Below are 17,774 nucleotides of genomic sequence, written 5' to 3' on the forward strand. Positions count from 1 at the left end.
TAGGGGATTGTGTAAAACTTCATTCTTTCACTGGACAATCCCTGCCCAACAACGAGCTCACAGGGTAAACGGGGTGTCTCCCTCTATTGCCGAATTGTACATTCCAAGTGCTTAGTCTGGTGCTGTGTTCACAGTTAAGTGCTCCATAAGTATGAATGAATGAATGAAATCAGAAGATTTGGAGTCTAATGGCAGCTCTGCCACTTGGCTGCTGGGTGACCCAGGAAAATCAGGTTAACATTTTTTGCTTCAGCTCTGTCATTTGTGAAGGAATGAACGGATGAAGGAATGAACGAACGAATGAATGAATGAATGAATGGACAAATGAAAGAAATCAGAAGGTTTGGAGTCTAAACCCAGCTCATCCACTTGGCTACTGGGTGACCCAGGAAAATCAATTTAACATTCTTTGTTTCAGGGAGGGAGGGAAGGGAGGAAGGAAGGGAGGAAGGGAGGAAGGAAGGAAGGAAGGAAGGAAGGAAGGAAGGAAGGAAGGAAGGAAGGAAGGAAGGAAGGAAGGAAGGAAGGAAGGGAGGGAGGGAGGGAGGGAGGGAGGGAGGGAGGGAAGGAAGGGAAGGAAGGGAAGGAAGGGAAGGAAGGGAAGGAAGGAAGGAAGGGATGAATGAATGAATGAACGAATGCATGAAATCAGAAGATCTGGAGCCTAACAGCTGCTCTGCCACTTGGCTGTTGGGTGACCCAGGAAAATCAATTTAACTTTTTTTTTTTGCTTCAGCTCTGACATCCGTGAAGGAATGAACGGATGAAGGAATGAGCGAATGGATGAATGAATGAATGGAGAATGAATGAATGAACGAACGAACGAACGAACGAATGCACGAAATCAGAAAGATCTGGAGTCTAACGGCAGCAGCTCTGCCACTTGGCTGCTGGGTGTCCCAGGAAAATCAGGTTAACGTTTATTTTTGCTTCAGCTCTGACATTTGTGAAGGAATGAATGGATGAAGGAACGAAGGAAGGAACGAATGCACGAAATCCGAAGCTCTGGAGTCTAACGGCAGCAGCTCTGCCACGTGGCCGCTGGGTGACCCAGGAACTCCCTTGGAAGATTCTTCGGCTGCAGCTCGGTCGCTTGGGAAGAGATGAACGAAGGAACCAACGGAGGCACGAAATCCGAAGCTCTGGAGTCGAACGGCAGCTCGGACGCTTGGCTGCCGGGGGTCCCGGGAAAAGCATGCGAACTTTTTAATTTTTGCTTCAGCTGGGCGTCCTCGGGGAAGGAACGCAAGAAGGGGGGCGCGGGGGCGGCGCGAGGTCCCCGGGGCCTGCGGCGCGCTGACGTCAGACGCCGTACGTGCTCCGCGAGGCCGGCAGGGGGGCGGGGGCGACGTGGGGCCGCGTGCGCCTGGCGCCTCCCCCGTTCCTTCCCCCTCCTCCCTCCTCCCTCCTTCCTTCTCCCCCCTTCTCCCCGCCGCCATGGCCGGGCCCGAGGAGATGGAGGAGACGGAGGGTGTGGAGGCGGCCGCCGCGCAGCTGGAGACGCTGCAGTTCGGAGGGGCGGCCCCGCCCGGAGCCCCCGAGCCCCTTGGCCCGGCCCGGCCCGCCGCGGCCCCGGGCCCCGCCGCCGCGCCCCAGGCCCCGGCCCCCCCGCCGCCCCCGGGCCCCGCCGCCGCGCCCCAGGCCCCGGCCCCCCCGCCGCCCCCGGGCCCCGCCGCCGCGGCCCCGGGCCCTCTTCTCTCGGCCAGCCCCACTGCCCCGGGCCTCCCAGGGCCTCGGCTCCCGGGCCTCGATGCGGCCCCGGCCGGTCCTGCCGCCCCGGGCCCCCCGCCGCCTCTTGTCCCGGCCTGTCCGGCCGCGACCCCGGGGTCCCCGCTCCCTGCCCCTGCCGCCGCCCCGGGCGTCCGACATCCCCAGCTCCCGGGCCTCCCGGAGCCCCTTGTCCAGGCCCGTCCCGCTGCCCCGGGCCTCGCAGGGACCCCGGGGTCCTCCGAGCCCCGGGCCCCGGAGCCCCCGGAGCCCCCGGAGGCCCCTCTGCCTGCTCCTGCGGTGCTCCCGGACCTCCGACAGCCCCAAATCCCGGCCCCGGAGCCCCCGGAGCCCCCGGAGCCCCCTCTGCCTGCTCCTGCGGTGCTCCCGGACCTCCGACAGCCCCAAATCCCGGCCCCGGGCCCCCCGGAGCCCCCTCTCCTTGCTCCTGCGGTGCTCCCGGACCTCCGACAGCCCCAAATCCCGGCCCCGGAGCCCCCGGAGCCCCCTCTCCCGGCCCCGGGCCCCCCGGAGCCCCCTCCTCTGCCGGCCCCTGCCGCTGCCCCGGGCCTCCGGGGGCCCCTTTTCCCGGGCCCTGCCGTGAGCCCGGGGTCCCCCGACCTCCAAATCCCGGAGCCCCCTTTTCCTGCCCGTCCTGCCGCCCCGGGCCTCCAGCCGCCGCAGGTCCCGGCCCGTCCCGCTGCGACCCCGGGGTCCCCCGACCCCCAAATCCCGACCCGTCTGTGGGTCCCGGGGGTGGTGGGTGGCCAGCCTTCCTCGCCGCACCGCCAGCATCCCGGCTCTTCCTCCTCCTCCTCCTCCTCCTCCGACAGGTCAGCCACCTTCCCTCCCTCCCTCCCTCCCTCCCTCCTGCCCACTGGGGCCCGGGGCCTTGGGCGGACCCCAAACCACCTGCGGGGTAGAGGGGCTTCTTTGACGGCCCCCGCTCTCTACGGGAAAACCGGCCCGGGACAAACCAATTCCGCCTCGAAACAGCCTTAGCATCACTGCCCCTCTTAGAATAATTGCGATTACGGGCCTTCCTAAGCCCCTGCTAGGTGCCCAGCCCTGCCTTCAGCGCTGGGGTAGAGACAGGTTCATCGGGTTGGACACGGGCCCCGTTTCTCGGCCCCCATCACCTCTCTCGTCCCCTTTTTACAGGTGAGGTAGCCGAGGACCAGAGAAGGGAAGTGACTTGCCCCGGGTGGCGCGGCAGACAGGCGACGGAGCCGGGATTAGAACCCGGGGCCTTCGGACTCCCACGGGCGCTCGCCCGCCCGCCCAGCCCGGCTTAACCGGTTGGATGGAGGGTCCGTGGCGACCGACAGAAGCCAGCGTAGCGGCTGGGGCACTTGTCAAAGGCTTATAATAATAATAATGTTGGTATTCGTTAAGCGCTTACTATGTGCAGAGCACTGTTCTAAGCGCTGGGGGAGATGCAGGGTGATCAGGTTGTCCCCCGTAGGCCTCACAGTCTTCATCCCCATTTTCCAGATGAGGTAACGCAGGCGCAGAGAAGTGAGGTGACTTGCCCACAGTCCGCTGACAAGTGGCAGAGCGGGGATTCGGACCCGTGACCTCTAACTCCCAAGCCCGGGCTCTTTCCACCGAGCCACGCTACTTATGACAATAGTGATGATGGTACTTGTTGAGCGCTTACTATGTGCCAAGCACTCTTCCAAACGCCGGGGTCGATTCAGGGGAATCGGGTTGGCCCACCTGGGGCTCCCAGTCTCCATCCCCATTTGACGGGTGAGTTCAGCGGGGCACAGAGAAGTCTCGTGAATTGCCCGAGGTCACGCAGCGGACAATAATAATAATAATGTTGGTATTTGTTAAGCGCTTACTATGTGCAGAGCACTGTTCTAAGCGCTGGGGGTGATACAGGGTAATCAGGTTGTCCCACGTGAGGCTCACAGTTAATTCCCATTTTACAGATGGGGTCACTGAGGCACAGAGAAATTGTGACTTGCCCAAAGTCACACAGCTGACAAGTGGCAGAGCTGGGAGTCGAACCCATAACCTCTGACTCCGAAGCCCAGGCTCTTTCCACTGAGCCACGCTGCTTCAAGTGGCGGGAGCGGAATTAGAACCCAGGGCCCCTGGCTCCCGAGCCCGGGCTCTTTCCACTAAGCCACACTGCTTCTCTCCGGGCGCCGTAAAGAAGCGGGGGTCTCGGTACAAGATGGGACTCACTGGCCAAGGAGGAGGGAGAGGCGGGATCGAATCTCGTTGTACAAACTTGTAGAATTTCTCTGAGGCACAGAGAAGTGAATCGACTCGCCCAGGGTCACACGGCAGACAGGTGGCGGGGTCCGGATTAGAACCCCGGACCCCGGAGAAACAGCGTGGCCTAATGGAGGGAGCGTAGGCCGGGGAGACAGAACTCTCTGCGCCTCAGTTACCTCATCTGTAAAATGGAGTTTGATGATGTTGGTATTTATGAAGCGCTTACAATGTGCAGAGCACTGTTCTAAGTGCTGGGGTGGATACAGGGGAATCGGGGAGTCCCACGCGAGGCTCACAGTTAATCCCCGTTTTACAGAGGAGGTAACTGAGGCACAGAGAAGTTAAGTGACTTGCCCCCAGTCGCACAGCTGACAAGTGGCAGAGCCGAGAGTCCAACCCATGACCTCTGACTCCGAAGCCCGGGCTCTTTCCACTGAGCCACGCTGCTTCTGACCGGGAACCCCACGTTGGACACGGACCGTGTCCAACCTGATTAGCTCGTGTCTACCCCAGCGCTTAGTACAGCATCCCTGGCACATAGTAAGCTCTGAACATAAAGGTGGAGGGTAGAAGCAATGGAAAGGGAGTGGCGGGAGGAGGGATTAGGGATTTATGCCCAGGGCCTGAGTGGAGGATGTCAGGGTGGAACTGAGCCCTTTGGGAGTTCTCTCGCTGATCCCTTGAATTCATGATAGGTAATGACTAGCTGACAATTTTTGATGATGATGGCATCTGTTAAGCGCTTACTATGTGCGAAGCACTGTCCTAAGCGCTGGGGGGGGTGGAACGGGACGGGGTGATCAGGTCGTCCCACGTGGGACTCACAGTCTTCATCCCCATTTGACAGATGAGGTCACTGAGGCCCAGAGAAGTGAAGTGGCTCGCCCAAAGTCACCCAACTGACAAGCGGCGGAGCCGGGATTAGAACCCACGACCTCTGACTCTTTCCACTGAGCCACGATGCTTCTAATATAAACACACCAGGACGGTATTTCTGGCCTTGGTGTGTTTATACTATAATAAGTCTCCCCCACCCCACCGACTTTCTGTCGTCGTGTGGTGGCAAGAAGTTAGAGACACACATCTGTCGTTGCCAACACCTTTTTTTTTTTTTTAAGGAACTACAAGCGACCTTTTGCAGATCTTGGGCTTCAACCCAACCCGATTTGAAAAGGCGTGCTTTCTGTTCTACCGTGAATCTTAGAATGAAGCTGACTTGGTGACCAAAATAACATCCCAGGGTTGCCAGAGAAATCACTGGTGCCATTGCCTCAGGGCCCCGAGAAGCAGAAGATGCGTACTCAGTTTTGCGGCGTGCACGGCGCTGGTACCCACAATCCCCGATGCAACCGTTGCACAGCCTTTCTGTGTGTAAATTGAGACTTCTCGTCCATTGAGGCCGTGGGTGGAAACCTCGGGGTACTTGGGGGTGACGGAGATGGGATCCTTGGCCGGGAACGACGGACTAGCCCCCCGGAGAGGGCACCTTCAAGAAGGAATTGATTGAGGCCATAAGTTTGTGTAGCGCTATCCGTGCGCCCTCCGCCCTGCCGGGCGGTTTCCCTCGGGGACACGTAAGGCGCCTACACGTAAGGTAGGCATTTAAGTGCGTGAAATGGGCCTTTCTCCAGGGTCCCTTTATAGCCGAAGTCACCTCCCCGTAACAGGGCTGTGCTATTGCATGGTGACCCCGAAGGCAGTCGCCTTGGTGATAATAATTAATAATTGTGGTATTCGTTAAGCGCTTACTATGTGCCGGGCGCTGTACCGTGCGCTGGAGAGGATACGAGCCAATTGGGTCGGACACAGTCCCTGTCCCACGTGGCTCACAGGCTTCATCCCCGTTTTCACATGAGCTAAATGAGGCACAGAGAAGTGAAGTAACCTGCCCGAGGTCACACAGCAGACAAGTGGCAGAGCTGGGATGAGAATCTTCAGACTCCAGGCCTAGGTTCTAGCCACTGAGTCACACTGCTTCTCAGTGCACCGCCCTTTCCACTAGCCTGGCAGCAGGATTAGAGCTGTACCAGTGGAAGAGCTCTTCCCTCGAGGCCGTGAGCTCCTTTGACTCGTTCAGTTGTATTTATTGAGCGCTTACCGTGTGTGGAGTTTGGGTGAGTACTGTGCAAAAAATAAAGGCACACTCCCTGCCCACAAGGAGCTTTCACTCTAGAGGGAAACGTGTCTACCAGTTTGTAGGATTGTACTCTCCCAAGCTCTTAATATGAGGGTCTGCACACAGTAAGCACTCGATAAATGCCGTCGATCGATGTAATGTGGCTGGGGCGTGAGAACTGACAGGTATTTTTAAGTGTGCATATTTCCGTCTGCTCTTCTAGACTGTAACCTGCTTGTGGACAAGGGAATGTGTCCACTGTGTTGTATCGTGTTCTCTCAAGTGCTCAGTACGGAGCTCTGAGGGCAGTAAGTGCTCGATAATTACCACAATCACAATGCTACGTCCGATAGGGTTATCTCGCGTCTTGTATCCCAGCACTTAGTACAGTGCTCAGCACATAGGAAGTGAGCGTTTAACAGATACCAACATTATCGTTATCGCTACCCATATTGCTGTTATTATTGTTGTTGGCTGAATTAGGTGGGTTAAACAAGACTAGACTCAGCCAAGCCGATCATACCGGAGGTGGAGAAAGGAGTGGTGTAATATCCTCTTGGAGGAATCTTAAGATATTGATAAACTCAGGTCAGGGAAAAGCTCAAGCCCTGGAATTGCGCCTTGACCGATGCACGTGTCCATGACCATTTCTTCCAGCACCGCGGTGTGTTCCTTGCAGATGTGCAATTTGCAGATTTAAAGTTGTTCCTCTCTCGTGTGCGCCCCACTTCAGCCGAGAAGACAGATGGAACTGGGATCTTCAGTTTTTTTGTTTCAATTGTAAAACTATGGAGCTGGGGTGGTTTATTCAGAGTACCCAAGGTGCACATCAGAGCTTCATAGTCCCTGGGGATCTGGCAGTCAAGACTTTGGCATCCCAATAAATGCCCAAAATAAACCTTACAGAGCTCTTTTAGTAGTAGACTTCCGATCTAAAAGCTAGGTGATCCCCATTCTGTCACAGTTTAAGTACGTATTTACAGTGTAGCTGGATTTCATCAAGGCTTTTACATTTCGATTTGTCTTTTTCAGTGACACAGATTCAGATAGTTCATCTTCCTCTTCCTCCTCGTCCACCTCTTCGTCATCTCTGTCGCTCCCACCGGTGGCGTCCGACGGCGAAGACGATCCGCCAGCTGAAAAAGATAATAAAGCGTGTCCTCTTAAAACGAAAGATGAACTGCTTCTTGAAGTAAGTCCCCGAGTTACCGTACTTTTCCTCTGTCTTGCCCGAAATATCGAAATATAATTACAGTTGGAAATCATTGTTTTACCTACGTCGTGGTAGCATCAGAGAAGTGCTGTGTGACTTTCCATTTCATCTCAGCCTGGTCCTGCAGTAGGAGCTAGATTGTTAAATCGCTTCTTCCGGGCGTGCCTCTAGGTGCCAGTCAAAACATAAAAGGCTTAAGTGCAGAGTGGGGCAACTTTTAAACTCAATTATGGGAATGAAAAGGGAACGGGAATTTTAGGTAGGAATGAGGATTGAGACGGGTCAGGTTTCAGAGCCACCATTTTGGATCATCTCGGCCTAGATTGGAAACTCTCAGCTCTTCTCAGGGAGCCTAAGGACAGATAAAACTTGTCCCTGGGAGTTCTGTCTGCACCAGTAATTCCCCCTAGGAGTTGAATAATGTAGTTCAGTCATATTAATTGAGCGCTTACTACGTGCAGAGCGCTTGGAATGTACAGTTTGGCAACAGATAGAGACAATCCCCGCCCAACAATGGGGCTCATAGTCTAAATGGGGTGTAGACAGATAAGTGATAAAATAACCAAGAACAGGCAGAGATAGGTAAATTAGCGACTGAACTGTACCAACTTGCAGGTCAATTTAGTTTTGTGTATTTGTGTATCTTAAGTAGTGAGAGTAGCTTTGGAACCATGTACGATAACTTCATCTATCACCGGATAGGATGTGGTGCATCTGACAGTGCCCACTGATGCCCCTTTGTACCACTTGGATCTTTTTATTTGTTGGAGTCTATTTCTGCCACCAGGAATGTATGAATACCTTATTCTCGCAGAACTCAACATTGATCACAATTGTTACCCCGTTCCCCCCCAGATGATTTGAGGGAATCTGAGACGAGGCGGTGATTTAGTTGCCTTTTTTTATAGCCAGGGCACAACAGTGATTGTTGAAAGGGATTCCGTCCTTACATATCCCGTTGAGGCATTTACTCCTCTAGCTATCCATTTTCCTTGTCTTTTATTTGTAAATTATTTTGTGCCTGTCTTTCCAGCTAGAGGGTAAGGTCCTCGAGGGCAGAGATTGAGCCTTCTACCTCTATAGTACACTGCTCTGTACTAATTCTAAGTAAATTCATTCATTCAATAGTATTTATTGAGCGCTTACTATGTGCAGAGCACTGGATTAAGCGCTTGGAATGAACAAGTCGGCAACAGATAGAGACAGTCCCTGCCGTTTGACGGGCTTGCGGTCTAATCGGGGAAGACGGACAAACAAGAACAATGGCAATAAATAGAGTCGAGGGGAAGAGCATCTCGTAAAAACAATGGCAACTAAATAGAATCAAGGCGATGTACATTTCATTAACAAAATAAATAGGGTAATGAAAATATGTACAGTTGAGCGGACGAGTACAGTGCTGTGGGGATGGGAAGGGAGAGGTGGAGGAGCAGAGGGAAAAGGGGAAAATGAGGGTTTAGCCGTGGAGAGGTAAAGGGGGGATGGCAGAGGGAGTAGAGGGGGAAGAGGAGCTCAGTTTGGGAAGGCCTCTTGGAGGAGGTGATTTTTAAGTAAGGTTTTGAAGAGGGAAAGAGAATCAGTTTGGCGGAGGTGAGGAGGGAGGGCGTTCCAGGACCGCGGGAGGACGTGACCCAGGGGTCGACGGCGGGATAGGCGAGACCGAGGGACGGCGAGGAGGTGGGCGGCAGAGGAGCGGAGCGTGCGGGGTGGGCGGTAGAGAGAAGGGAGGAGAGGTAGGAAGGGGCAAGGTGATGGAGAGCCTTGAAGCCTAGAGTGAGGAGTTTTTGTTTGGAGCGGAGGTCGATAGGCAACCGCTGGAGTTGTTTAAGGAGGGGAGTGACATGCCCAGATCGTTTCTGCGGGAAGATGAGCCGGGCAGCGGAGTGAAGAATAGACCGGAGCGGGGCGAGAGAGGAGGAAGGGAGGTCAGAGAGAAGGCTGACACAGTAGTCTAGCCGGGATATAACGAGAGCCCGTAATAGTAAGGTAGCCGTTTGGGTGGAGAGGAAAGGGCGGATCTTGGCGATATTGTAGAGGTGAAACCGGCAGGTCTCGGTAACGGATAGGATGTGTGGGGTGAACGAGAGAGACGAGTCAAAGATGACACCGAGATTGCGGGCCCGAGAGACGGGAAGGATGGTCGTGCCATCCACGGTGACAGGGAAGTCTGGGAGAGGACCGGGTTTGGGAGGGAAGATCAGGAGCTCGGTCTTGCTCATGTTGAGTTTTAGTTGGCGGGCCAACATCCAGGTGGAGACGTCCCGGAGGCAGGAGGAGATGCGAGCCCGAAGGGAGGGGGAGAGGACGGGGCGGAGATGTAGATCTGCGTGTCATCTGCGTAGAGATGGTAGTCAAAGCCGTGAGAGCGAATGAGTTCACCGAGGGAGTGAGTGTAAATGGAGAACAGAAGAGGGCCGAGAACTGACCCTTGAGGAACTCCAACAGTTAAAGGATGGGAGGGGGAGGAGGCGCTAGCAAAAGAGACCGAGAATGACCGGCCAGAGAGGTAAGAGGAGAACCAGGAGAGGACGGAGTCCGTGAAACCAAGGTGAGATAAGGTATGGAGGAGGAGGGGATGGTCGACAGTGTCAAAGGCAGCAGAGAGGTCAAGGAGGATCAGAATGGAGTAGGAGCCATTGGATTTGGCAAGAAGGAGGTCATGGGTGACTTTAGAGAGAGCAGTCTCGGTAGAGCGGAGGGAACGGAAGCCAGATCGGAGGGGGTCTAGGAGAGAATGGGAGTTAAGGAATTCAAAGCATTGATTGTAGACGACTCGTTCTAGGATTTTGGAAAGGAAGGGTAGTAGGGAGATAGGGCGATAACTGGAGGGGGAAGTGGGGTCAAGAGCGGGTTGATTCCAGTAATTAATGGAAATATGATTCCAGTAATTAATGTGGCTATTTCTTCCTATCTCTAAACTCCCAAGCATGAGGACCATGTCCACCAAGTAGTGTGTTCTAGCCAAATGCTTAGTTCAATGTGCTACACACAGTTGGTACTCAGTAATAATGATGGCATTTGTTAAGCGCTTCTCAGTAGACACTACTAGTTGGCTGTTAAAAGGAAGAAATCATTCTTAGAAAATCATATGAAGCTGTTCCTCAAAAGGTTTAAAATTTCTAAGTTTGTTTCTGTGGGTGATGCTTGGTAGTATATAAAGATGCCCCCCTACTCCCCCTTATTTGACCTTGCCATAAGTTCGAACTTCCTTGGACCTAAACCATAACGACACTCGCTTGCTAAACTGTTGAACGTTTACTCTGGTTTCAGGGGAATAGCCACGTTTGATTTATCTTAATTGTTTGGAGAAATCCAATTACAAATTATGGAATTCTTATTCAGTAAAAACAGAAGTTGTTGTGGAAAAGCACTTGGATGGATTACTTCCAGTTGGATTGAGAGTAGTGCCAGCTGAAATTGTCCTTGAATATCTGGAAAGGTTTTCATATTTCTTGTGCTTTGGGTGGTGTTCTTGATTGGTTAGCCCCCTTTAATGATGAAATGCCTTGCACCTAATCCTAAAAATCTGTAAGCTCCCGATCTCGGCATATGAATTTGGGGACTGTTTTTGTTATCACCCCGTAACTGCCATACAGCTATAATTTTTTTATTTTTTTAATATGTAAGGGCTACCGTCTGTGAGCACTTTGGCTTCCAGCTGGCCCCAGGTAGTGACGGACTGGTAGGGCAGGAGCGTCAAGGTGTCCAGGACACAGCCTCATGCACCCGAAGACACACTCCTAGTCAGACTCCACAGTCTCACCTCCGGGGGAAGCGGCATCTCCGTCACCCCTGCCATTCCCGGTCCAGGCTGGCGGCACCACGGAGGTCTCGTCCTCGGCCCCGGAGGCCGTGTCGATGGCAGAGAGGAGCTGAGCGGAGAGGAGCAGCTGCAGTAATTGTAGTTATTAAATAGCAATAAATGAATAATAGACATAATTATGGTATTTAAGCACTTAGTATATGTCAGGCACCGTACCAGGTGCCGGAGCAGATGAAAGATAATCGGGTTAGACAGAATCCCCGACCCACAAGGGGTGCTGTGTCTTAATCCCCATTTTATAAATCAGGTAACTGAGGCAAAGAGAAGCTCAGTGACTGGTCCACGGTCACACAGTAGACAAGTGGCAGAGCCAGGATTAGAACCCAGGTCCTTCTGACTCCCAGGCCTGTGCTCTTTTTCTTTTTTTAATGATATTTGTTAAGCATTTACTATGTGCCAGGCGTCGTACTGAGCCCTAGGCTAGATAGAAGCTAAGCAGTTGGACCCAGGCCATGTAGGGCTCACAGTCTTAATCCCAGTTTTACAGATGAGCTAAACTGAGGTCCAAAAAAGTTAAGTGATTTGCCCCAGGTCACACAGCACACAAGTGGTAGGGCCGGGTTTTGACCCCAGGTCTTTCTGCTCCTCTGAGCGCTGGGTAAAAAATAACAGAGGTGAGAGTTATAGGGTCCCTGGGGCCCTCCAGGGGCTCACAATCTAAGAGTAAGGTGGGGAAGAATGTCGTCACAGATACAGTAGGAAAGATGAAATTATATAAATACCAGAACAGAATAGAGGACGGGGGTCGGGCTTCAAGTCCGGTGGTAACGGGAAGCTTTAGGGGCCTCCAGGGTGCTGCCGCTCAAGTCATGGAGGGTCTACGGACGATCGAAGCTTCCCCACATCTCCTACTGTCTGTGTCTGTCTCCACCACCTCGTTGTGCTTCCTTCCCCTCTGCCTGTGTCCGCCTGTCAGTGTCTGTTTTTGCCATCCTTGTGTAAACTGTAGGTATCATTTAGGCTCGTTCATCCTACAGAACAAGTGTTTCAGTCTTTGGAAACGCTCTTATGCTTAGGAGTAGAGTACCCTCATGCGTAAACTGCCTATTATGGGTTTAAATATAAAGTCATAGGTATGCTGATTCACTTTAAAAAAAAAAAAAGGAAAACTAAAACGTTATGTTTTATTAAGTTTATGCATGAGGTGTACCTGCAACCATTTATACTTCATGTGAACCCATTTGGAAACACTCCTTTAAATGGCACAGATGCTGCAGATTGCCGTGAAACTGCAGCTACAACAATAAATGAAGCCAATTTTGAGTTGGGCCAGTGAGAAATGAGGGGGTCATTTGGAGTTAGAGCATCAAGTCTCAGCAGAAGGAGAGTTTGTCAACCCTGCAACCAGCAATTCCAGCCACAATCCATCGGATGGTCTTCAGGCGATTGCGTTTGGAAAGGTCTGTTGTCACATGTCGATCGTCTCCTCCGCACCCACCTGCAGTAGATAAAAATCAGCTTCATTTTGAGCCTGAGGGACCACCGTCTGAGACTGAGTGGCCTCTATTCGCCAGTGGATGCTTAGTGGATATTTAACTGGAATTATTTATCAGAATACTTTTAATCATAATAATAGAATCGTCGATCACACTCGTAGAGAAGATAAACCACTAACAGTTTTTTCCACCCTATTGCGATGTCATACTTAATATGGAAGTCTGCCGATTAGAGGAGGACGTTCAAGCACTTAATACGGTGTTCTGCTTAAGTATGTGCTCAGTACATACCACCCATTGATCATAAGCTCATCCGGCTACATCTGTCCGCGCATCGGGGCGGAGAAGGAGAGAAAGACAGGGTGGGGCTCCCCTTAGCAGCCAGCGATGCCATGTTGGGGTAAGATGAGGCCGGTAAAGGAGTCAGTGGGGTGAGGATTTGCTAGGGCAGAGGCTACTCCACACCTTCACGGTCCCACTACCCACCCACACACGGAGCCATGTCCGAATAATAGATATCCACATGTAGTTCAGAGTTGGGACTGGCAACTGTAGTCCCAGAGGCTTTCCCTTGTTCTGTGTAAGTCTGATTTACTGTGGGCAGAAAGCTAAGATTGACCCACCTCCTTATGGATTTTGAAAGTGCCAGGCAGAGTGGGGACGCCTGGGCTTCATTTCCGTCCCAGGCCCTGGGTCCAAGCGGCCCTGTCCTGCTCCCCCATTAGAGTTCTGGGTGTCCCCTGTCTCGGCGGCCCTGGACTTCGAGCGAGGGAATACTTATTTTAACCAATCTCCCTGCAACGGAAGGAGGGAGAGTTTGGAATCCAGGGTGGGATTGAAGGTTTCTAAGGTAAATCAGAGGGTGGTCCCGGTTCCCAGTTCCCAGGCGAGGCCCATTGAGTCCCAAGCTAGATTCCAGTGGAAAGAGCCCTGCCTTGGGACTCAGGAGACCTGGGTTCTAGCCCTGGTTCTGCCTGCAGCTGGTGGGCGTGGGCAAAGACCGCACATGACCTTAGCGTCGTGACTCGCAGCGTGTTGCCCACCTCCTCGCTGGGCACGGCGGGACCACGACTGGCAGGGTCAGCGGCCAGAATCAGTTCCTCAGCCTGGAGGCTCCAACCGGGACTTGGTATCCGCGTACGGTGCAATCCCAGCTGATGGTGCTATAGAAAGGTAGGATTTGAAAGTTGAGCTGTCTGGCAACTGCTCCCCATAATTAGAGGTAAGACGGTAGAACATTGTGGTCAGGATCTATTCTACCTTGGCTCTCGTACTATGTTGCTGAGGAGATTGAGGCTGAATCTAATCTGAACCGCTGCCAGACTCAGCTTTATGTAACTCCGGGCCACAGAGGAGGAAAATGCAACGCAGGCTTACATCTCTGCATCCACCGAGCCCTGCTGAGAATGGATCGTGAAACGAAGGACCGTCAGCTCCGTGGTCACCGAGACACTATAGTGCTCTAAAAAGAAAACGAAATTGTCCTCTCCTAGACGTTCTAACTCTAAAGGAGAGCAGCTCCTCTCCTCAACTGGTCATTCTGGGCAGCGAGAAGGGAACCGGATACTGCTGCCCAGGGCTGGCCCCTTGGCCACGGCCCTCACATTTATTCATTTTTAATAATATTCGTTGAGCGCTTACTGTGTGCCGTGCCAGGAACTGTAGTAAGTGCCAGGGTAGGTACCAGTTGATTAGGTTGGCTGCAGTCCGTGTCCCTCGTGGGGCTGCCGGTATTTATCCCCATTTTACAGATGAGGTGACTGACACGGCGAAGTTAAGTGACTTGGCCGAGGTCACCCGGCAAGACAAGGGCGGAGCCGGGATTAGAGCCCAGGTCCTTCTGGCTCCCGGGGCTGTGCTCTATCCATTAGGTCCCGCTGCTTCTCCACTGCATTCTTTCAGCGGCGGGGAAAGAGGCGGCAGGCTGGGCTCTGCTGGGGCTAGTCTGTTGCCCCGGCCTCCGATTGCTTCCCTTTTCCCCTTTCTCACCATCTCCCTTTTCCCACTCTGCCCAGCTGGCAGCCCTAGTTGTTCTTATGAAGCAGCCGGCCAGTGACACCGCCCCGTGAAACTTGAACCCAGTGATGCCATGATGTCTCACATCACCTTGGAGACCCCCACGAAACCAAGTGGCAGCAGAGAAGCAGTGTGGCATCGTTCATTCAGTAGTAGTTATTGAGCGCTTACTATGTGCCGAGCACTGTACCGAGCACTTGGAATGTACAATTCGGCAACAGATAGAGACAATCCCTGCCCGTTGACGGGCTCCCAGTCGGATCGACCGATGCATCGTGTTTAGAGCATCGTGGATAGAACATAGGCCTAGGAGTCAGACGGTCATGAGTTCTAATCCCGGCCCCGCCACTTGTCTGCTGTATGACTTCTCCGTGCCTCAGTTCCCTCATCTGTAAAATGGGGATCGAGACTGGGAGCTTCATGTGGGACAGGGACTGTGGCCAACCCGATCGGGTGTATTCACTCTAGCGCCTCGCACGGTGCCTGGCACACAGTAAGGGCTTAACAAATACCACAATTACTAAGCAGCCCTGGGCCCCTGGGGATTCAAAATCTGCCGCGTTTAAAGCTGTTAGATCTGCAGGGAAGGAAGCTACGTTCTTGTGTGTTTAAATTGTTCGATTGGCTCTTTGCACACCGACTGCTTGAGGGTTTTCATTTTGTTGGGCATTTCTGCACAGAAAGGTGGGCGAACCTCACCTTGGCCAGCCCCTTCTTTCCCTGGCTCTTCGGCCACTGGAGAGTCAGTAGTTAAAAGCCTTCTCGGGTCGTAACGTGGGAGTTTTTGATAAGCAACTAGCCTCCTTTCTCTATTAAGACAGGAAACACATCCTAGAGCAATGTGGTCTCCGATATCAGCGCTTTTTATTTGAGTCTCTCGATATGCCAGACAGACATCTGGCGGCGGGTATTGCCGTCCCCGTTTTCAAGGTGGAAACTCGAGGAAATGAAATGCTTAAATATCCTTTGGCTAAATGACACCGTTGTTTCATTTTAATCCCAGTTAACTTTTATGATGTTTGCTATATTTAGTTAAAAATGGATTGCGGCTAGGATAAGATACCGATATGGTTTATTAAAAATATTGACTTATTAAGCCCGAAGTGAAAATTATATAGCTCATGAAGAACACCTTGTTTAACAGATTGTGGTTTTATTGTCCTTACATTGAAAGGATTCTAGAGCCGTTTTAAAAGGCACAGAGAAGGCAAATTAGAGTTGTGTTTTTGTTCCCCGTGGTTAGCGGGTTAGGAATATAAAGGAAAAAAGGAATTGGCCCTTTCAGAATAGATGTGTGGGCTGTAAAATTTCACTTCTACTGATCCCGAAAGGCAAATCTTAAACTTAAGAGTTCTGGTCTACTTTTATTTCATTATTAAAAAAGGTAGGCACACCGGTCTCTGGGTTACTTTTGTATCGCAGAGCTTTCCAAACACTAAATCTTTCAAACCAATTTTGGAAAATGGTTTGGAAAGCAAACGGCAAACAATTTCCCCATTCCCCAGTGGTAGCAAAGGACGCTTGGGGAACAGAGCCAGTTTGATGATCTCAAAGCAGACATCGAAGGAAGGTTGAAAGATTCAGGTCAGAGGGGGCGGTGGTAGTCAGTCAGTGGTACTTAGCTAGCACACTGTGTGCGGAGCATTGTACTAAGGCTTTGAGAGAGTACACTAGAACAATAAACAGATACTTTTCAAGGAGCTTACCGTCTAGAGTGTGGTCGTGGCCTAGAGTGTGGTCGTGGCCGCTGTTTTGTTTATAGGTATTTGTTTTTGTCCATCTGGCTCGGCCTACCTGCTGAACCAGTCTTCTGTGGTGTGGGAGACTTCTCCCCTAGGGCCAGAGGTGCCAACCTGCAAGACATTAGTTAGCTTCTGGGTCCCCTGGAGTTGGGAGAGTGGGGCAGTGCCCACGGGCTGTGGAAAACGGTCCGAGGGCTGCCTTCTGGGGAGGACCCAACCTGAGTCCATGCCGACCGAAAACAGGGGGACTCTCCCCTGCCCCTCCCGCCACCCACTGCGCCTTCACTGCCCCCGCCCTAGTCCCCACCCGCTATCCCAGGAGGGGAGAAAATGCTTCGGGATGGCAATTATTTGTTTAAAGGCTGCCGAGTGTATGAAATCTAGTCCCAAATTAAATTTGAAATTGTTTTACTTCGTTGAAAATGATTAACGTAAAAATATTGATGTCTTACCATTACCTGTGGGAAATAAACACTGCTAGAGTGCTGATACACGCAGATATACAGCCAGAGCAAACGATGATTTATTTCAATGCTTGATAACAGGAATTGTAACAGCGTAAATATTAAAGAGAATCCCCGGGAGACCTCCGCTAAGAAAACCCTGTTAGTTTCTAACGGCTTTTCCTGTGCTGACCAGGACGTTGACTCTGCATTTAAATTATTTTGATGAAGTTCCTTTCTCCTTTGTGGACGCTTCCAGAGTCGTGTTTAGTTTGTTTCGGTGGAGGTCCAAACCAAGTTTGTGGTAGAAATATCTTAACTACTGCCCAGATTATTTTTCTGAAAAAAAAGAATTTTCAGTTTCCATCTCCCCTCCCCTGTCCTTAAGAAACTCCAGTGGTTGCCCGTCCACCCCCTCATCAAGAAGAAACTCTTTACCGTGAGCTGTAAAGCCCTCAGTCAGCTTACCCCCACCTACTTTACCTTGCTGATTTCCTCCTGCAGCCCGGCCCTCACACTTCATTTCTCTCAGGCAGCGTGGCTCAGTGGAAAGAGCACGGGCTTTGGAGTCAGAGGTCATGGGTTTGAATCCCGGCTCGGCCACTTGTCAGCTGTGTGACTTTGGGCAAATCACTTCACTTCTCAGTGCCTCAGTTACCTCATCTGTAAAATGGGGATGAAGACTGTGAGCCCCACGTGGGACAACCTGATTCCCCTGTGTCTACCCCAGCGCTTAGAACAGTGCTCGGCACATAGTAAGCGCTTAACAATACCAACATTATTATTATTATTATTATGTCATGGGTTCTAATCCCAGCTCCGCCACCTGTCAGCTGTGTGACTTTGGGCAAGTCACTTCATTTCTCGGTGCCCCAGTTACCTCATCTGTAAAATGGGGATTAAGACTGTGAGCCTCACGTGGGACCACCTGTATCTACCCCAGCGCTTAGAACAGTGCTCGGACATAGTAAGCGCTTAACAAATACCAACATTATTATCATTAAGGCCAGCTTATTCGCCGTACCTTGATGTCTCACTGCCGACTCCTT

General features: G+C 52.2%; 1 protein-coding gene across 1 annotated transcript in view; it reads left to right on the forward strand.

Moving 5' to 3' along the window:
- Window positions 1-1,437: 1,437 nt before the first annotated feature.
- The window catches only part of NAF1 (nuclear assembly factor 1 ribonucleoprotein), a 55,472-nt gene continuing 39,135 nt past the window's right edge, over window positions 1,438-17,774 (forward strand). The window contains exons 1-3 of the mRNA XM_029077077.1: window positions 1,438-1,549; window positions 1,730-2,540; window positions 7,085-7,244. Of these exons, the coding sequence (XP_028932910.1) occupies window positions 1,438-1,549; window positions 1,730-2,540; window positions 7,085-7,244 (1,083 nt within the window). The remainder of the gene's footprint in view (window positions 1,550-1,729; window positions 2,541-7,084; window positions 7,245-17,774) is intronic.

The sequence above is a fragment of the Ornithorhynchus anatinus genome, chromosome 12 (genome assembly GCF_004115215.2).
Source record: "Ornithorhynchus anatinus isolate Pmale09 chromosome 12, mOrnAna1.pri.v4, whole genome shotgun sequence".
In the NCBI taxonomy this organism is placed as follows: domain Eukaryota; kingdom Metazoa; phylum Chordata; class Mammalia; order Monotremata; family Ornithorhynchidae; genus Ornithorhynchus; species Ornithorhynchus anatinus.